Source organism: Neolamprologus multifasciatus, chromosome 19, assembly GCF_963576455.1.
Source record: "Neolamprologus multifasciatus chromosome 19, fNeoMul1.2, whole genome shotgun sequence".
Lineage (NCBI taxonomy): Eukaryota > Metazoa > Chordata > Actinopteri > Cichliformes > Cichlidae > Neolamprologus > Neolamprologus multifasciatus.
In genome coordinates, this window is record NC_140457.1 from 21,844,854 (window position 1) to 21,858,930 (window position 14,077).

Consider the following 14,077-nt stretch of genomic DNA (forward strand, 5'->3'; position numbering starts at 1 on the left):
ACGCTTTATTAATGTTCCTTTCACTGCGTTGTTTTTCTTTTTCTTCTCTTTTTTAAACCTCCATTTATTCTTCCACATAATACATCACCAAATATAAACGATGTGCAAATAAACATATACGTACCCCAAACACCTCTCAATTCTATTTCTCGGTTGCAAACAGCTCTTAAAACATCTTTATATATAAATCTACATATAAATTATTGTCTTTCCTCATTTGTATAGTTAAAGACTATTTTTCACAAGAAAAAAAATCAAATTAAAACATTTTGATTTCCCATTCTAAACTCCTTCCATGTTGGATATTTGTTCATTTATATCCTGCTTGAAATGATTCCTCCCATTTTTCTATCTGCTCCAGTTGCATTTAATTCCAATTCCCGTGTAACTTTGACCTCTAGTTATTTCAGCTTATCTTTCTGTTACAGAGCTTTGTATATTCTCCTCTTGTTTTTTGTTGTTGTTTTTTGGAAACACAGTGATATCAGATAGTTAGCTCTCAAATATCGATCCCTGAGCCTGTACCCAGTATGGTAATTGGATAATCTGGTCCGGTTCTAATCCTTTCTTATTTTTCTGTAACATAATTTGTAATGATTTAAGCTCTCAACTATCAGCTCACACATCACACATGAATGAGTCAGTTCAGGTTGAATTTCCGGAGGTGCTCGGTGGGCACTGCAGCAAGAAGAAGCTATAATATCAATGCAGATAATGTTCTTTCTCAGTTATCTGAAGCACTACAGGATATACAACATCCCGTTTTAACACTCTATTCTGTTTTGCCTGGTATGTGTATTTAGTTAATAACCAAAACAGTTCTCTTATACATACTGCTGCCTGTACTTTCAGTTATTCATACAGGCAGCTTCCTGGTATTATACCGCTTTGTCTGAGATATCTATTGAAAACAAGCTTTGGACGTTTCTTAGAAAAGCTTTGTTCAATTACTCTCTGGATATAAGACACAAGCCCAGGCATGAATATCCTGAAGTCTAATGCAGGGAAGTGTTTTGTAGAATACGCTCATCTTACATTTGATGTTTCACTGCGCAGCCTTTGCTTTGATCATTCTGCTCAGGTCCTATTTAATTCTTCTGACAGCCTCTCAGCTAAAAACGTCCAGCTGGGATTAGTAGATGTTGTTTAATAGAGGAAGTTTAATGTGATAAGACGAGCTCTACAAATCTAATGCATTTTCAAATACCAGTCATTTTAAATTGGTGTGTAAAAATGGAGTTGAGTTTGCATAATGAATAGCTCAAAATCCGTAAATGTGTTATGATGTACACTCATGTACATTTAATGCAGCTCATATATCTATGAACAGGTTTAAACAGTTCAAAAAGTAGACACTGTACATTTGGAATATTTTGCTGTGTTGAACTCAGTAAGTTGTGCATATTTTTTCCAATTTGATATTCTTTGCCCAAATATTGGTGATAAATGATGACCTTTTTGCACTTCTGTCCTATTTAATCGCAACACCTCTATAAAATACTTAAAACTGAGATTTTAAGTTGAAAAACAGGTGACTCAATTCTATGTCAAAGGTAAACATTTGCTTATTTATTTACAATGAGATATAATGCATCAACACACCTTCAAAACCATCACACATAAGAGTAATAATCTCCTAAAATGAAAATTTGAGCTTAAATTTGGTAATTGTGACTTCAGGTGCACAGTTCAAATTCAGTGTATTCCCTCCAAATAATTGATATCCCCACAAGTCTCATTTAAATGTAAGGCTAATTTTAAAATTCTTTTTTAAATTTAAATAAAGAGTTGATCGTACATGCCCCAAAAAAGACAGTACTAGTCAAAAATCAGTGCGTTGAATTAAAAGGCCACTTAAACTGGTCATGTAGACTTCCCACTTTTACTGAACCAGTGAGTGTGAGCTTCTTCTCACAGTTGTATCAGATATCAATGATGGCAAATATTTCTGGTTTTTCTTTATCGTGGATTTGCATTGCTGAATATGTGATGGCTTTCACCTCAGTTCCCTAGAAGGACAACAAATGACATATAAGTTACTGTAGTTGCGTTGTAGTTTTGTACAGTTAGTTATTCGTTTTATGTATTTCTTCTAATGAGTGTCATTTTACTTCTTTGTCAGGCTTACCTGTGGGTGCTTTTCCAGAGAAAATTCTTCGCCCCACCTTTCATAAACCAAAGAAAAATAAAGCAAAAAAAGTAAATTAAAGAGAAAAATACAGAGAGACAGTAAAACTGAATTTTCTATCTGTGATAAACTATTTTCTCCCCCAAACCCAACCCGTTTAAACCCAGTGATCTTTTTGTATACTGGAAAAATATGGAACATTTTAAAATTACAAACAGACTGTATGAACGGATGACGGACTTGAAACTTTTTTGCATGTCCTTTTCATGATAATCTGAGAAATAATGAGATCAAGTTTGACCTTTGCCTTAAAAACAAATTACAAAGTTGTTCCACATTAGCTCGGGTTTGAATTGTACGTAATACTTTTTTAAAATAAATATCAAGATAACTTCAGTGTTATTGAGGAGGACCCCAAACTTACCCAATGGAGCGAATCTTGAAACGCATTCTGTCAATATGTAAAACTTTGACCTCCTGATGAACAGATATGACACAATTGTTAGCACATCCTAAATGTAGCAACTTCATAACTGTAACGTAAATAAGGAACAGTAGCAAAATTACTTGCAGCCTATAATATTTAGAGATGGTGATTATATAAAAAAAAAAAGAAGAAAAAAAAAAGATAATATTACCAGTTGCTTTGGGTAAGTTCACCACCACATTTAAAACTAAACAATCATGATCTGATTTAAGTGCAGACTTTCAGCTTTAATATTAAGGAGTTTAACCGAAGTACAACATTAGGAATTACAGACATTTTTATCCACAGTCTTCCATTGTCAGAGGCTCAAATGTAATTGGATAAACTAAAATTAAATTAAATTGCTGCTTGTTTGTGGGTCTCTCTGCCTTCAATTTTATATTCAGTAACTGAAAAGCATGCTCAGCTGGTTACTGATGTGGCCATTGAAGAATATCCCATTTCTATTTCCTTAAGAAACTCTCAATTTGCACTGTGAAACGCAGAATCTGACTGAGTCTGAGCAAGGTGTACGGCCCTGCACACTAAGAATTCATCCAGCCGTTTCTATCAGCAGCCACACCAAAAGTACTAACTAGAGCAGGGGTGGGCAACTCCAGGCCTCAGTCTGTCTCCTTACTTTTGTGGGCAGGCTCTTTGTTTTCTTTTATGTTCTAATCTGATGTCCTTGTTGCTGAGTGTAACCAGTGGTTTCCACCTTGCTGTAAATCCTCTGTTTCCATTCATGAAGTTGTCTTTTGATTGCAGACCTTGACAACGGCACGCCTACCTCCTCGACAGTGTCCTTGAATTCTCTATGTGTTGTGAAGTGGTTTTTCTTAATCCAGGAAAGATTTCTTCAATCATCAACTTTAGTCGTCTTTCAAGGCTTTTGATGTTGCTGAGCTGGCCAGATGATTCATTCATTATTTTACAGAATGCACCACATTGTTGATTTGACCACTTAAAGTTTTTTTCCATTTCCTTTTTAGGTTTATTTTATTTTATTTTCCAGACTAAGATGGCTTCCTTCACATGCGTCGACCACTCTTTGGACCTCACATTGAGAGCTCCAGTAAAAAGCTATAAAAATAAACTCATATAATCAAATCCAGACCATTGTAGTCATTTTGTCTTGAAGTAATCAGGAAAAAGGCCTAAACAGGCCACGAAACAGCTTGGAAATCAATTGTCCAATTACTTTGGAGAATCTGAAAATAAGCGACTGTGTATATAATTCTTGAATAGTGATGCTATATTTCTGTTAAACCCTTGAATTAAAACTAAAATTGCTTCGGGGAGTGTATAGAGGCAAAATGACAAAAACAGGGTCAAAATACTTATGGATCTGTTTCATTGGGCCTATAAAAATGTGGCTTGACATAGAATTTGGAGATGGTTAAGATAACAATACATGTTGCTTTCTGTCCTGCTTTCATAGAAATCTATGGAGTCTATATTATTTTTCCGTGTCAAGGAAAGATTTTATACTTACCCATTTAAGTCATAATTTATATCAAAACTGATCTATTTTATAAAGGCTCAGGACTCAAATGCTATTGCAAACAAAAACAGATATGCAATCAATGTAACGAACTTTAAAGTACATGTTAAGTAATACACAAGTGACCAAGATACTCACCCTGGGAATAAAGAAAAGATCTGCACTAAACTTGTATAACCAATCATCTAGGAAGTGGAAGAGAAGCGACTCCATGTCTTCACCTTTTAGGAACAAAAACATACACACAGACTTTAGCTGATCTGCTCTGCAAACAGCCAGACTGAGACAGGTAGAAAGCAGGTACAACTGGAGTCGGTTGAAATCTTGGTGACAGATTCTCACCCTCCGATTCCACTTCAACTGTATCTATCGGTTCCACCGTCTCTGTGTCCGTCATGTAGCCGAACATGCCCATGGCACACTGCTCAAAGGCTTCCTCCAAAGAGTCTCCCCAAGAGTGAATTCTTGGAAAAGAAAAAAGAAGGGTTTTTTGTTAAAGTCCAAGAAAAAACAGAGGAACATGGTTTTACTATACCAAAAAGGTACTCACTGAACATCTGCTGTGTGATCCAGGTCTGAAACAATTAAAATAAAATGAGGCGATATCATGAGTTGACTCAATTAAAGTCCTAAGAAAGTCTTGCCAGTGGCAGCAATCCTGAAATGTCTCTAGGTACTTATTTGAGCATTTATTTTGAAGAACTACTTAATTAACTTTTTTTTTTTTTTACGGTAGCTCTTTAAAACTACAGAATTAGACCCATGATGGAGCCTTGAGGTACACCGCAGGTTTGTATTTGTATGTACCTTTATTTTGAACATGTTAAAATAGTATAACAACAACAGTTGTAAAAAAGAGACAACAAAAGAAAAACAAGAGATTGGTGTAAAACTTGATGGGTTTGTAGCCTCAAGATTAGTTTTCTTGACATGACATGAAGAACGCATAATTGCACGTTTAAAGTAGACTGGCAACATCCATACAACACTGACATAGAAGAACTGGGTGGCTCACTATTGTGCACAACAACAACAACAAAAAAATAAATAGAAACCTGTCACACAGTACAGGAGACATAAATAGGAAGTTGGCAAACCTGCTTTTTTGTTTATAAGTGGCCACACTTGTTGGTGATCAGTTAATCAGGTGCATTTGATTAACAGCACCTGTCTCCTGCTTACCTGAAAGAGTAAGGTTGTACTACATTTTTCACAGGACTGTATAGTCTCGTGAAAAATAGAATCTCTTTCACACAAATGTAAAAAAAAAAAAAAAAAAACTGGACATGTTAAAGATCTTTTTTGAATTTGAATTTTGAGACAAAATTTAACACGAACAATCCTTTTAGCTCACTGAAATCAAAATTAAACTAGACTTTAGAAACTAGACTTTCTGCGACCGTGTTTTGATAAATCAAGTAATGGTAAAGGAACTATTGGCATTTGAAGTCGGAGTTTTCATTTCCCACGTGGAATTTTCAACTGGAACTCAAAGTACGATCGGGAAGAAAAATCAGGATTTGTTTTTCGCCTTGAGAACAATACGTCACAGTTTGTTTGTTTGTTTTTTTCGTTCAAAAGCACCGCTCCCACACGTTTATGAACAGAGCCCAGTTATAGTCGGGGTGATTGTTGGTGGTGACATGAGGGGGCGGTCCAGCTTAAAATATTGACAACTCGGAAATTTAGACTTCCATTGAAACCAGCATCGTGGTTGGTGCTCCGACTTTAAGTATCATAACTTCGCACTTACATTCATATTTCTTGTTGATCGGCGGGTATTTGGATTTGACAGCTTCTTGTGCCTCTGTCAAGTCTAACACACGATCGTCCATTGTAGATTGAAGCTTGTTGAAAAAGGCAGACGTTTATCTAGACCATGTCCGTGTGTTCTTCTTGAATTTCCGGGCAGGCTTGACTCACCGTACTGCTTCCGTGAAAGATGAAGAACACTTATTTTTTCTTCGCTCTCTTTTTTCATTGTTACACAATGGATATATTAACAGAAATAAATAATAAATAATAAATTGTAAAAAATTACTAGCAATAGGAACCTCTATAGAGTTTATAGAGTATAGACGCTTATGTATATCTTATAGAGCTCCTCCTTGCAAAACAGGGCATTCAGCTGATGAAAAATGGCCAACTTATTCAAAACGGCGTAAATACTACCTATTATTAGTAGTATCGTTATCGTTTGCAAATACCGGAAGTTACATTTTTTTGGCACAGCACCGGATGTAGTAATGTGTCGCGTAACGACTTCCTGTCGGTTTTGTCGTCGACTCTGATTGGCTAGGCGCGTTCTATGGAGTTGGCGCCATTGCGAGCCGTCGTGCTGTCTTCTGAGCGCTCTCCCTAAAAAATACTTATTTTTGTCATTAGTAGCGGTATTATAACCACACAATGGCTGATAAAGACGGTAAGGACGTCTACGTTTTTTAACGAGAACGTTATTTATATGTGTGTGCTGTCAAGAGTGACAGAAAATGCGAATCAGGATGTAGCGGCGGTGGTTGGCGCGCCAGCCAGCATCACCTTTCATTGTTAGAAAGCACTCAGCTAGCTGTTAGCTGATGTTAGCATTAGCTGCTAACGCGCCGGTGAAAGGGTTTTAAACCAGTGCAGTCAGATATACTGCCCCACTATAATAATCTTCAGAAAGACTGTATTATTTATTTATATGGACAACAGCTGCTCTAGCATTGTGTGCTACTGTTACTTTATTGATAAAATCAACTAAAACGCTAGGAAGGAAAAGATTTCCTCAAGTAGCTGCTGCATATGTTTGTAAATTTGACTATAACGTAGCTTTTTGTTAAATGTTACTGTTGCAGCGGCTTTTGATGACGCTGTGGAGGAAAGGGTGATCAACGAGGAGTATAAGATTTGGAAGAAGAACACCCCTTTCCTCTATGATCTGGTCATGACCCATGCTCTGGAGTGGCCAAGCCTCACTGCTCAGTGGCTCCCAGATGTCACCAGGTAAATGGGAGTTCTGCAACACCTTTTCAGGCTCCAAGTCACAACAAGATATTGTAGCAGATACGTAAATGTCATGCGATATGTCCACAGACCAGAGGGAAAGGACTACAGTGTGCACAGGCTGGTTCTGGGGACCCATACTTCTGATGAGCAGAATCACCTCGTAATTGCCAGCGTTCAGCTGCCGAATGATGATGCACAGTTTGATGCTTCACACTATGACAGCGAGAAAGGAGGTGAGAGCATAAAAAGTCCACTGAGAACCTATGTTACAAGAGCACCACCAGTAAGAGGTCATAGAATAACTTATAGTTTCATAGTGTTCTCAAGGGATCTTTACATGCAAAACATGCCAATAACACTTATAAACAGACTAATTCACATGCCTAAGCTGGTTTTGGATGATATTGATTTAATCGATCTAATCCAACTTTAGCACAGTAATACTAGTACACTTCCACCAGAAAATGTTGTTAGACCTGGTGAATGCAGAGAGTTTGGAGGACATTTCAGTAGTCTTTTAATTTTGCACATTGTTAATGTAGCGCTATCCAACTCCTATATAGCTTATTGATAATTGTGTGATGGTGCAGAAAGAACACCATTGTTGGCTATGGGCAACTCTGCTCACAAGAGGAAGGAAAAGGAAGTAATGTATGTATAACAGCATGAATCAAATTTAACCTCATTCAGCGAAGCAAGGGCAATAGTGAATGTCAGCTGAATAAGTAGAATAGTAGGTTACGTACTTTTTAAATCGCTTTTTTAAAGTTCTGTAATATGTTTATTAAACATTTATTAAGAGCAAAACTGGTTAACAGGAACATTGGGCATAAAAGACACTATGTAACTTAAGGGTTGCATTTTTTGTCTAAATACATAAAAATCCCTGGTGCATAGGTCACCCTAAAACCTGCTTCATGGAATGGAAGAGCTTTATGTATCTGTTGTCTTTTTATTTCAGAGTTTGGAGGTTTTGGATCTGTTAGTGGGAAAATAGAGATTGAGATCAAGATCAACCATGAAGGAGAAGTGAACAGAGCCCGATACATGCCTCAGAATCCTTGTATCATTGCCACCAAAACCCCCACCAGTGATGTGCTAGTCTTTGATTACACAAAGCACCCCTCCAAGCCAGGTAGGTTTGCAGAAAGAACACTTTTTCTTGCATAACTGTATATCATGTGTCGCTACATTTGAAGCTCTACAGGCTTTTTAACACTGACATTATTTCTGTTAAAGACCCTTCTGGAGAATGCACCCCAGATCTCCGTCTGAGGGGCCACCAGAAGGAGGGCTATGGCCTCTCATGGAACCCAAACCTTAGTGGCTGTCTCCTTAGTGCTTCTGATGACCATGTAAGAAACCTGTCTTGACATGCCTACCTTATTCTTGTTAAAATGCTTTTTTGTCTTCTATCACATTACAAATCATTTGTTACTTCTTTTTTTTTCTTTTTTTTAATTCGTCTGTGCTCTTTGCAGACTATATGCCTGTGGGATATCAGCACAGTTCCCAAAGAGGGGAAGATTGTGGATGCCAAGACTATCTTCACAGGCCACACTGCTGTGGTGGAGGACGTCTCATGGCACCTTCTTCATGAATCGCTCTTTGGATCTGTGGCAGATGACCAGAAACTCATGATGTAAGCAGCCTCAGCGATGACTCATCGAAAACAAAGTTGTTGTTCAGTTTCACATTTCTTCCTGACACTGATGCTTTTGTCTGTTATTGGAACAGTTGGGACACGCGGTCCAACAACACCTCCAAGCCCAGCCATGCAGTGGACGCCCACACTGCTGAGGTCAACTGCCTGTCTTTCAATCCTTACAGCGAGTTCATTCTTGCCACTGGCTCTGCAGATAAGGTGAGGCGTCTTTCTTTCAGACAGTTACAGTGAATAGCATCTTGATACTGTACTGAATCGGCCTCCTTTTACTTGCAGACTGTGGCTCTTTGGGACTTGAGGAACCTGAAGCTGAAGCTTCACTCGTTTGAATCCCACAAGGACGAGATCTTCCAGGTAAGAAGTGAACTTCCTCGCAATAAATCTGTAGTTGTGCAAACTTCGGCTTGAATGTTTCAGCTTACTAACTGCATTGTGGAGTGAGGCTATTTAGGCTGAAATATGTGTCTGGTGATTAACTAGCTTTTGGCTACAAAAGATGAAATGCAGTTGCTATTTATGGTATAATTAAGTTAACAAAAAGACGAACTGTCAGGAAGCTGTTTGCTTTTACAGTTACAGTTGCATACAAAGTCAATACAATGAGGTGAGCTGGTGGAAAACAGTGTTGTCTGATGCAGGAGTTAAAAATTTTTCAACTTTGGGAAAAACATTTTTGAGAAAAAGGATTGTAGGACTTTGTAGTAACTTGTGAAAATATGTGATGGTGAATTGTTTAAAGCTTTTGGTTGTACACTTGCTTGTACCCTTGGAATTTAGGGTTGAATATTTAATTCTTTGTATAGATATAATATTTACAATTATATTCACCAAAGTACTGCAAGAGGGACTTAATTGCAGAGGTTTCATATCCACATCTTTTTCCAACAGGTTCAGTGGTCTCCTCATAACGAAACCATCCTGGCCTCCAGCGGCACCGACAGGCGGCTCAACGTCTGGGACCTCAGTAAGATTGGAGAGGAGCAGTCACCAGAGGATGCTGAGGATGGCCCTCCTGAGCTGCTGGTGAGCTGTGACAATGAGCGGTGGTGATGATGCAGTTTTTCTCAACAAAATGAGCATATTTGTGGTGACGTCAGAGGCTCTATGCACCCACACTCTCCAGTAAGAGTCTTGTCTAGCAAATGGACTATAGCTCCACCAATGCATGGACTGCAGCTGGTGATGATAGTCATTGTTCTGCTCAGCAGCCTGAGAAATGTCTACTGGCACACAAACTTCTCCACCTGCTGCAGTTTGTAGTTAGTGACCCTGCAGCTTGCAGCGGCTCTGTGGAGCAGTACAAGGACTACTGTCACCAAATGCAATCCATGACAAGAGAGTTGGAGTCCAGCAAGCTACATGATTTTTCTAGAGAGGCAGTGGTCACTGCCTTAACAGTGACTTGGTTGGTCTGTTAATAAGGTACCACCACACTGGAAGAGCATGCCTTTCTCTTTGTGTAGGAAATACTGTAATGTTGCTTTCAAACATTGGCTTTGTTTTATTTTTTAAGCTAAATCTTGATCATTGTGCTAAATCTTTCTGCTTCATTTCGTTTCAGTTCATCCACGGAGGACACACAGCTAAGATCTCAGACTTCTCTTGGAACCCCAACGAGCCGTGGGTCATCTGTTCAGTATCAGAGGACAACATCATGCAAGTGTGGCAGATGGTAAAGGCTTTGTTAAGAAAACTCGATCAGTTACAACACAGCAAGGACTTGAATAGTAAAGTGCATTTATTATTATAACATAGAAGAGCAGTTACATTAAAAATCTTTTATTTTTTTTGGCAATTATCTGCAGGCTGAAAATATCTACAATGACGAGGACCCAGAAGGTGCCGCAGATTCAGAAGTCCAGGCATGAGTCCGGTCTCCACGTGTTTTCTTCTTTTGACCTGCTCATTAAAAATGGATCCGTTTACCAGCACTGGGTGAAAAAGCAGTCTTTTTAAAATACATTTTGAGCAGCAGTGTTTTGTAGAAAATAAAAGAATAAAATGCTGCCATGTCATCACGTGACATGTTTAAGAAAAGGTCTCTAATGATCAGATTTTTAGATCTTTTTAGTTTTTCGAACTGAAATCTGACTCGTGATGAAACCACAGACATGTTTATGATCACCTAAGTGTGCATTTTGTTGGTTTTATTTCTTCCATCTTGGTTAGTTGAGCAGAAACATTTCTGTGGAAGATCCATTTTTAAATGTTATTGTACATACTGTAGGTTGAGCCTCTTAATTTGCCTGGTATTTGTAGTAAGAAATTCCCCCAAATTGTGTTGTCACTTGTATGTGTTTTTTTTTCTCTGCATTTTCTCTGCATCTGATCTTTTGTGTACTTAAGTATATTCATATAAAAATATTTACAGTAAAGCTGTTTGCTTTGTTTTCTTGGCACAACATTTTAGATGTTAAGTCGGATGTGAGCGAGCAACAAGACGTTTCATTAAGTAGACCGCATTTTCAAACATGTAATGTCAGCGTTGTGATTTGGTCTCATGTCTGATGAGGAACCTCTGGAAAGTGAAAATTATGACTCTTCCTCTGTAATGTCACTGAGTTCACAGCCCCTATAAGAAAATACGTTTATTATTCATTTATTATCTTGACTTTTACTAACTTAAAGCAGAAATGATTGGGATAAACCCACCTCAGAAATGTCAGCTCTGCTAAAAGGCCATCTTTAAGATCTTCCAAGCCTTTCTTCGATTTTCTCTGAACTTCAAACTCCATTTCTAGTTCTCTCAGAGTCTTTCTTAGTTTCTCCACAGTCTCCTGCATAAAATAAAAACATACTGTCATCTAGTTTTACTGAACATCTGTTCTATCCAACCTCTCTTGTACCTTATGTTGTGCAGTGCTCTCCTGCCGCTCTGTCTCCAAAAGAGTGATCCTCTGTTCCAGACATGATCTCTGCACCTCCAGCCTCTGTATCTCCTCTCTCAGAGGCTTCAGCCTGGCTCTCAGGTCCACTGCCTGCTCCCTGGTTTTTCTCAAAGCTTCCTCCCCAACCTGCCTTCTCTTCAGCAGAATCATGAGGCGAGGCTCGTACCAGCCTTCCAACATCTTCACACTGCCACTGAGCCTTCGCTGCAGTCCGATGGAGGCCTGGCGACACTGGCTGATGTCACTCATGGCCCTGGGCCTGCAAGGCTTAGTGGCCTGATCACGGAGGGAATTGAGCTGGTTCTGGTGGGCGTCCTCCAGCTGCACCAACTCCTGGGTCAGACTTTGAATTTGAGCCTTGAGTTCTTCCTATGAAGAGATGTAAAATAAGAATGAAAAGTATTAAATTTGATAGTGGAGGCTATTTTTTACCTGTGGGTAAAAACATTCAGCAAATAAAAGGATCCCATATAGCAAGAGAGTGGAAATGGAAACTACCCAGTAGCTTAGTTGGGTACATGAATTTATCTGAATGCTAATTTCTCTATAGGGTGCAAACAGTAGCTAGAACTAAAACAACAAGAACTCATACTCATGATACTCAAATAACTGAAAATCAAACCATAAACAAGCTGCAGCCATGATGACCCCAAGTTTTATATGATGTTGCTATACTAAGCAAACCTACACTACAGAAGTAAATCATTAAATGTAAAGCCTGTGGTTTCTACCTGAGTAACAGCAGACTGAGCCACCTCGTACTCCTGCTCGGCTAGCTTCACCTGGCTCTGGATGCAGTCTCTGGCTGTGGTGAACAGTTTCCTCTTTACCTGTTGCACATCCTCACAAACCGCAACATAATCCAGCTGAGCCAGAGCGAGAAGCCTGCGTGTTCCCTCCAGCTTCGCTCTCAGGTGCCCCACAACTTGCTGCATAGGTTCCTGCAGAACCAGAAGCTCCTGTATCAGCACATCTCTTTGCCTCTCTAGATGGGATACTCGCTGTATGCAGTGCTCAAAGAGTTCACCCAAGCTCTCCATGTCCACCTGTTCCGAGCGTAGAATAGGATCTTGAGCAAATCTACCTAGTGTTTCAGAGTCTGTGCGGTTGCTCGGTGAGAAATCTTCAGAAAGTCTCAGCTGCACATGTGAGTCATCAGTAGATAACATGGAGTTTCCATCCTGTACTGAGCTTTGATCATCCATGAGAGAATCTAAGAAAACAAAGCGAGAGCCATTAAAAACAGCACCTGGTAAGACTGTGGTTTTCAAAACACTTATTCCTTTACAGATTGTTTTATATGACAGAGGAATGAACTGTAAAGGCAAACACATCAATCATTCTGATAGCTGTTCAAGTTGAGAGGCCTGTCCTAAAGCTTCACACTACAGAACCTTTCAACCTGTCAAATAATTAAAGAAACAGTTTTTATTACCATAGATGTGTACTTACGTTGACTGGCAGTCCGACTAAATGTTCAGGCAGTTACTGTGTTAGCACAGTTTTCTGTTAGGAAGAGGTCTGCAGTGTCTGTCTCCAGGAAAACAGAGGCACACTTTGTGTTTATTAATAACACTGGAGGCCTGGGAGAAACTCTATCTAAGACTCCCTCATGGGCTCACAAACTGTGTCAGTGCTGGAAGCAGACTCAGTGTGCTCTGGATGTGGCAGTTAGCGCATGTCCGGACCAGCCCGGGTGCCACAGAGAGCTATATTTACCCTTCTTCACAACCTGTTTCAATGTGTGTTTAAGAAGGTAGTGACATCATGGTGGAAAGCCGAGCTGAGCAATAACTTTCCACAAGTGTACCCCAGACTACCTTACAGGCAAAGGTGTCAACATTAGCAGGACCATGCATGCTTTTCAATTAATATCTTCCTCCAGGACTCAGCTCAGCTGACCAAGTTTGCATGGTTTATGTAACAGTATTTGTTTGAGGTGTTTTGCATACTGCCTATCACACTCCTCGCAGACAAGTGGAAACAAACACACACTCAGACATGTGAATATGGATTTAATGAAGGAGGTGATCTGGAAGATGTGAACATCTTTAAGTAATAAGTTATATTTTTTATTATATAATATTATTGAAATACAAAATTTCATGCTAGTAACTTTGGATATTTTCAAGAATATCCAAAAGGTTAAAGAAGGACAAAGAAAATTTTCTTGTATTATTACAGTATTGTGCAAAAGTCTTGAGCCACCCTTCGTTTCTTTATGTTTTGCTGGAAACGTGTGCAAACATACATGCGTGTGTACAGCTCTAACGAGCTTGAAAGTCAACATTTGGTGTGACCACCTCTATTCACCACGCAAGCTTTTATCTACAGTTTCTTTAAGTAGTCTTCATGAATAAAAAATGCAGACGTAAATACCTGAAACGTAAACTAACCGTGGGAAAATTAAGTTCCAGTTTCTCCCCAGTCTGCTCCA

The 14,077-nt window shown here is 39.0% G+C and overlaps 3 protein-coding genes across 4 annotated transcripts; 1 reads left to right on the forward strand and 2 right to left on the reverse strand.

Annotated features, from left to right (window-relative positions):
- Nucleotides 1-1,540: 1,540 nt before the first annotated feature.
- zbtb8os (zinc finger and BTB domain containing 8 opposite strand) lies at nt 1,541-6,310 on the reverse strand. The gene is made up of 7 exons (XM_085142896.1): nt 5,852-6,310; nt 4,649-4,673; nt 4,441-4,562; nt 4,237-4,319; nt 2,553-2,605; nt 2,129-2,165; nt 1,541-2,009 (listed from the first exon to the last, which is right to left on the reverse strand). The coding sequence occupies exons 1-7, from the start codon at nt 5,931-5,933 to the stop codon at nt 1,923-1,925; spliced, it is 489 nt and encodes a 162-aa protein (XP_084999022.1). The 5' UTR covers nt 5,934-6,310; the 3' UTR covers nt 1,541-1,922.
- A 52-nt stretch (nt 6,311-6,362) lies between these two features.
- LOC146496597 (histone-binding protein RBBP4) lies at nt 6,363-11,127 on the forward strand. Its single transcript, XM_085142888.1, has 11 exons — nt 6,363-6,520; nt 6,936-7,083; nt 7,174-7,319; nt 8,048-8,221; nt 8,326-8,441; nt 8,568-8,728; nt 8,824-8,950; nt 9,029-9,106; nt 9,641-9,775; nt 10,314-10,424; nt 10,558-11,127. The coding sequence occupies exons 1-11, from the start codon at nt 6,505-6,507 to the stop codon at nt 10,618-10,620; spliced, it is 1,275 nt and encodes a 424-aa protein (XP_084999014.1). The 5' UTR covers nt 6,363-6,504; the 3' UTR covers nt 10,621-11,127.
- LOC146496598 (syncoilin-like) lies at nt 10,714-13,998 on the reverse strand. 2 transcript variants are annotated; one of them, XM_085142892.1, is made up of 5 exons: nt 13,093-13,993; nt 12,372-12,853; nt 11,599-12,009; nt 11,405-11,529; nt 10,714-11,324 (listed from the first exon to the last, which is right to left on the reverse strand). In XM_085142892.1, exons 2-5 carry the CDS (start codon nt 12,843-12,845, stop codon nt 11,285-11,287), a joined length of 1,050 nt encoding a protein of 349 aa, XP_084999018.1. In that variant the 5' UTR covers nt 12,846-12,853; nt 13,093-13,993; the 3' UTR covers nt 10,714-11,284. The 2 variants fall into 2 exon arrangements, with proteins under 2 accessions (XP_084999018.1, XP_084999017.1); XM_085142891.1 differs by having other exon boundaries at nt 10,714-11,529; nt 13,093-13,998.
- Nucleotides 13,999-14,077: the final 79 nt, after the last annotated feature.

Bases quoted from the DNA above. Each gene is read 5' to 3' on its own strand.
- zbtb8os (XM_085142896.1), bottom strand. From the start codon at position 5,933: ATGGACGATCGTGTGTTAGACTTGACAGAGGCACAAGAAGCTGTCAAA. The intron at 4,674-5,851 runs GTAAGTGCGAAG...TAATTGTTTCAG, and splicing joins GATCAACAAGAAATATGAAT to ACCTGGATCACACAGCAGAT. The intron at 2,606-4,236 runs GTGAGTATCTTG...TCTGTTCATCAG, and splicing joins ATCTTTTCTTTATTCCCAGG to GAGGTCAAAGTTTTACATAT.
- LOC146496597 (XM_085142888.1), top strand. The intron at 9,107-9,640 runs GTAAGAAGTGAA...TTTTTCCAACAG, and splicing joins ACAAGGACGAGATCTTCCAG to GTTCAGTGGTCTCCTCATAA. The intron at 9,776-10,313 runs GTGAGCTGTGAC...ATTTCGTTTCAG, and splicing joins ATGGCCCTCCTGAGCTGCTG to TTCATCCACGGAGGACACAC.
- LOC146496598 (XM_085142891.1), bottom strand. From the start codon at position 12,845: ATGGATGATCAAAGCTCAGTACAGGATGGAAACTCCATGTTATCTACT. The intron at 12,010-12,371 runs GTAGAAACCACA...ATCTCTTCATAG, and splicing joins CTCAGTCTGCTGTTACTCAG to GAAGAACTCAAGGCTCAAAT. The intron at 11,530-11,598 runs GTACAAGAGAGG...TATTTTATGCAG, and splicing joins AGAGCACTGCACAACATAAG to GAGACTGTGGAGAAACTAAG.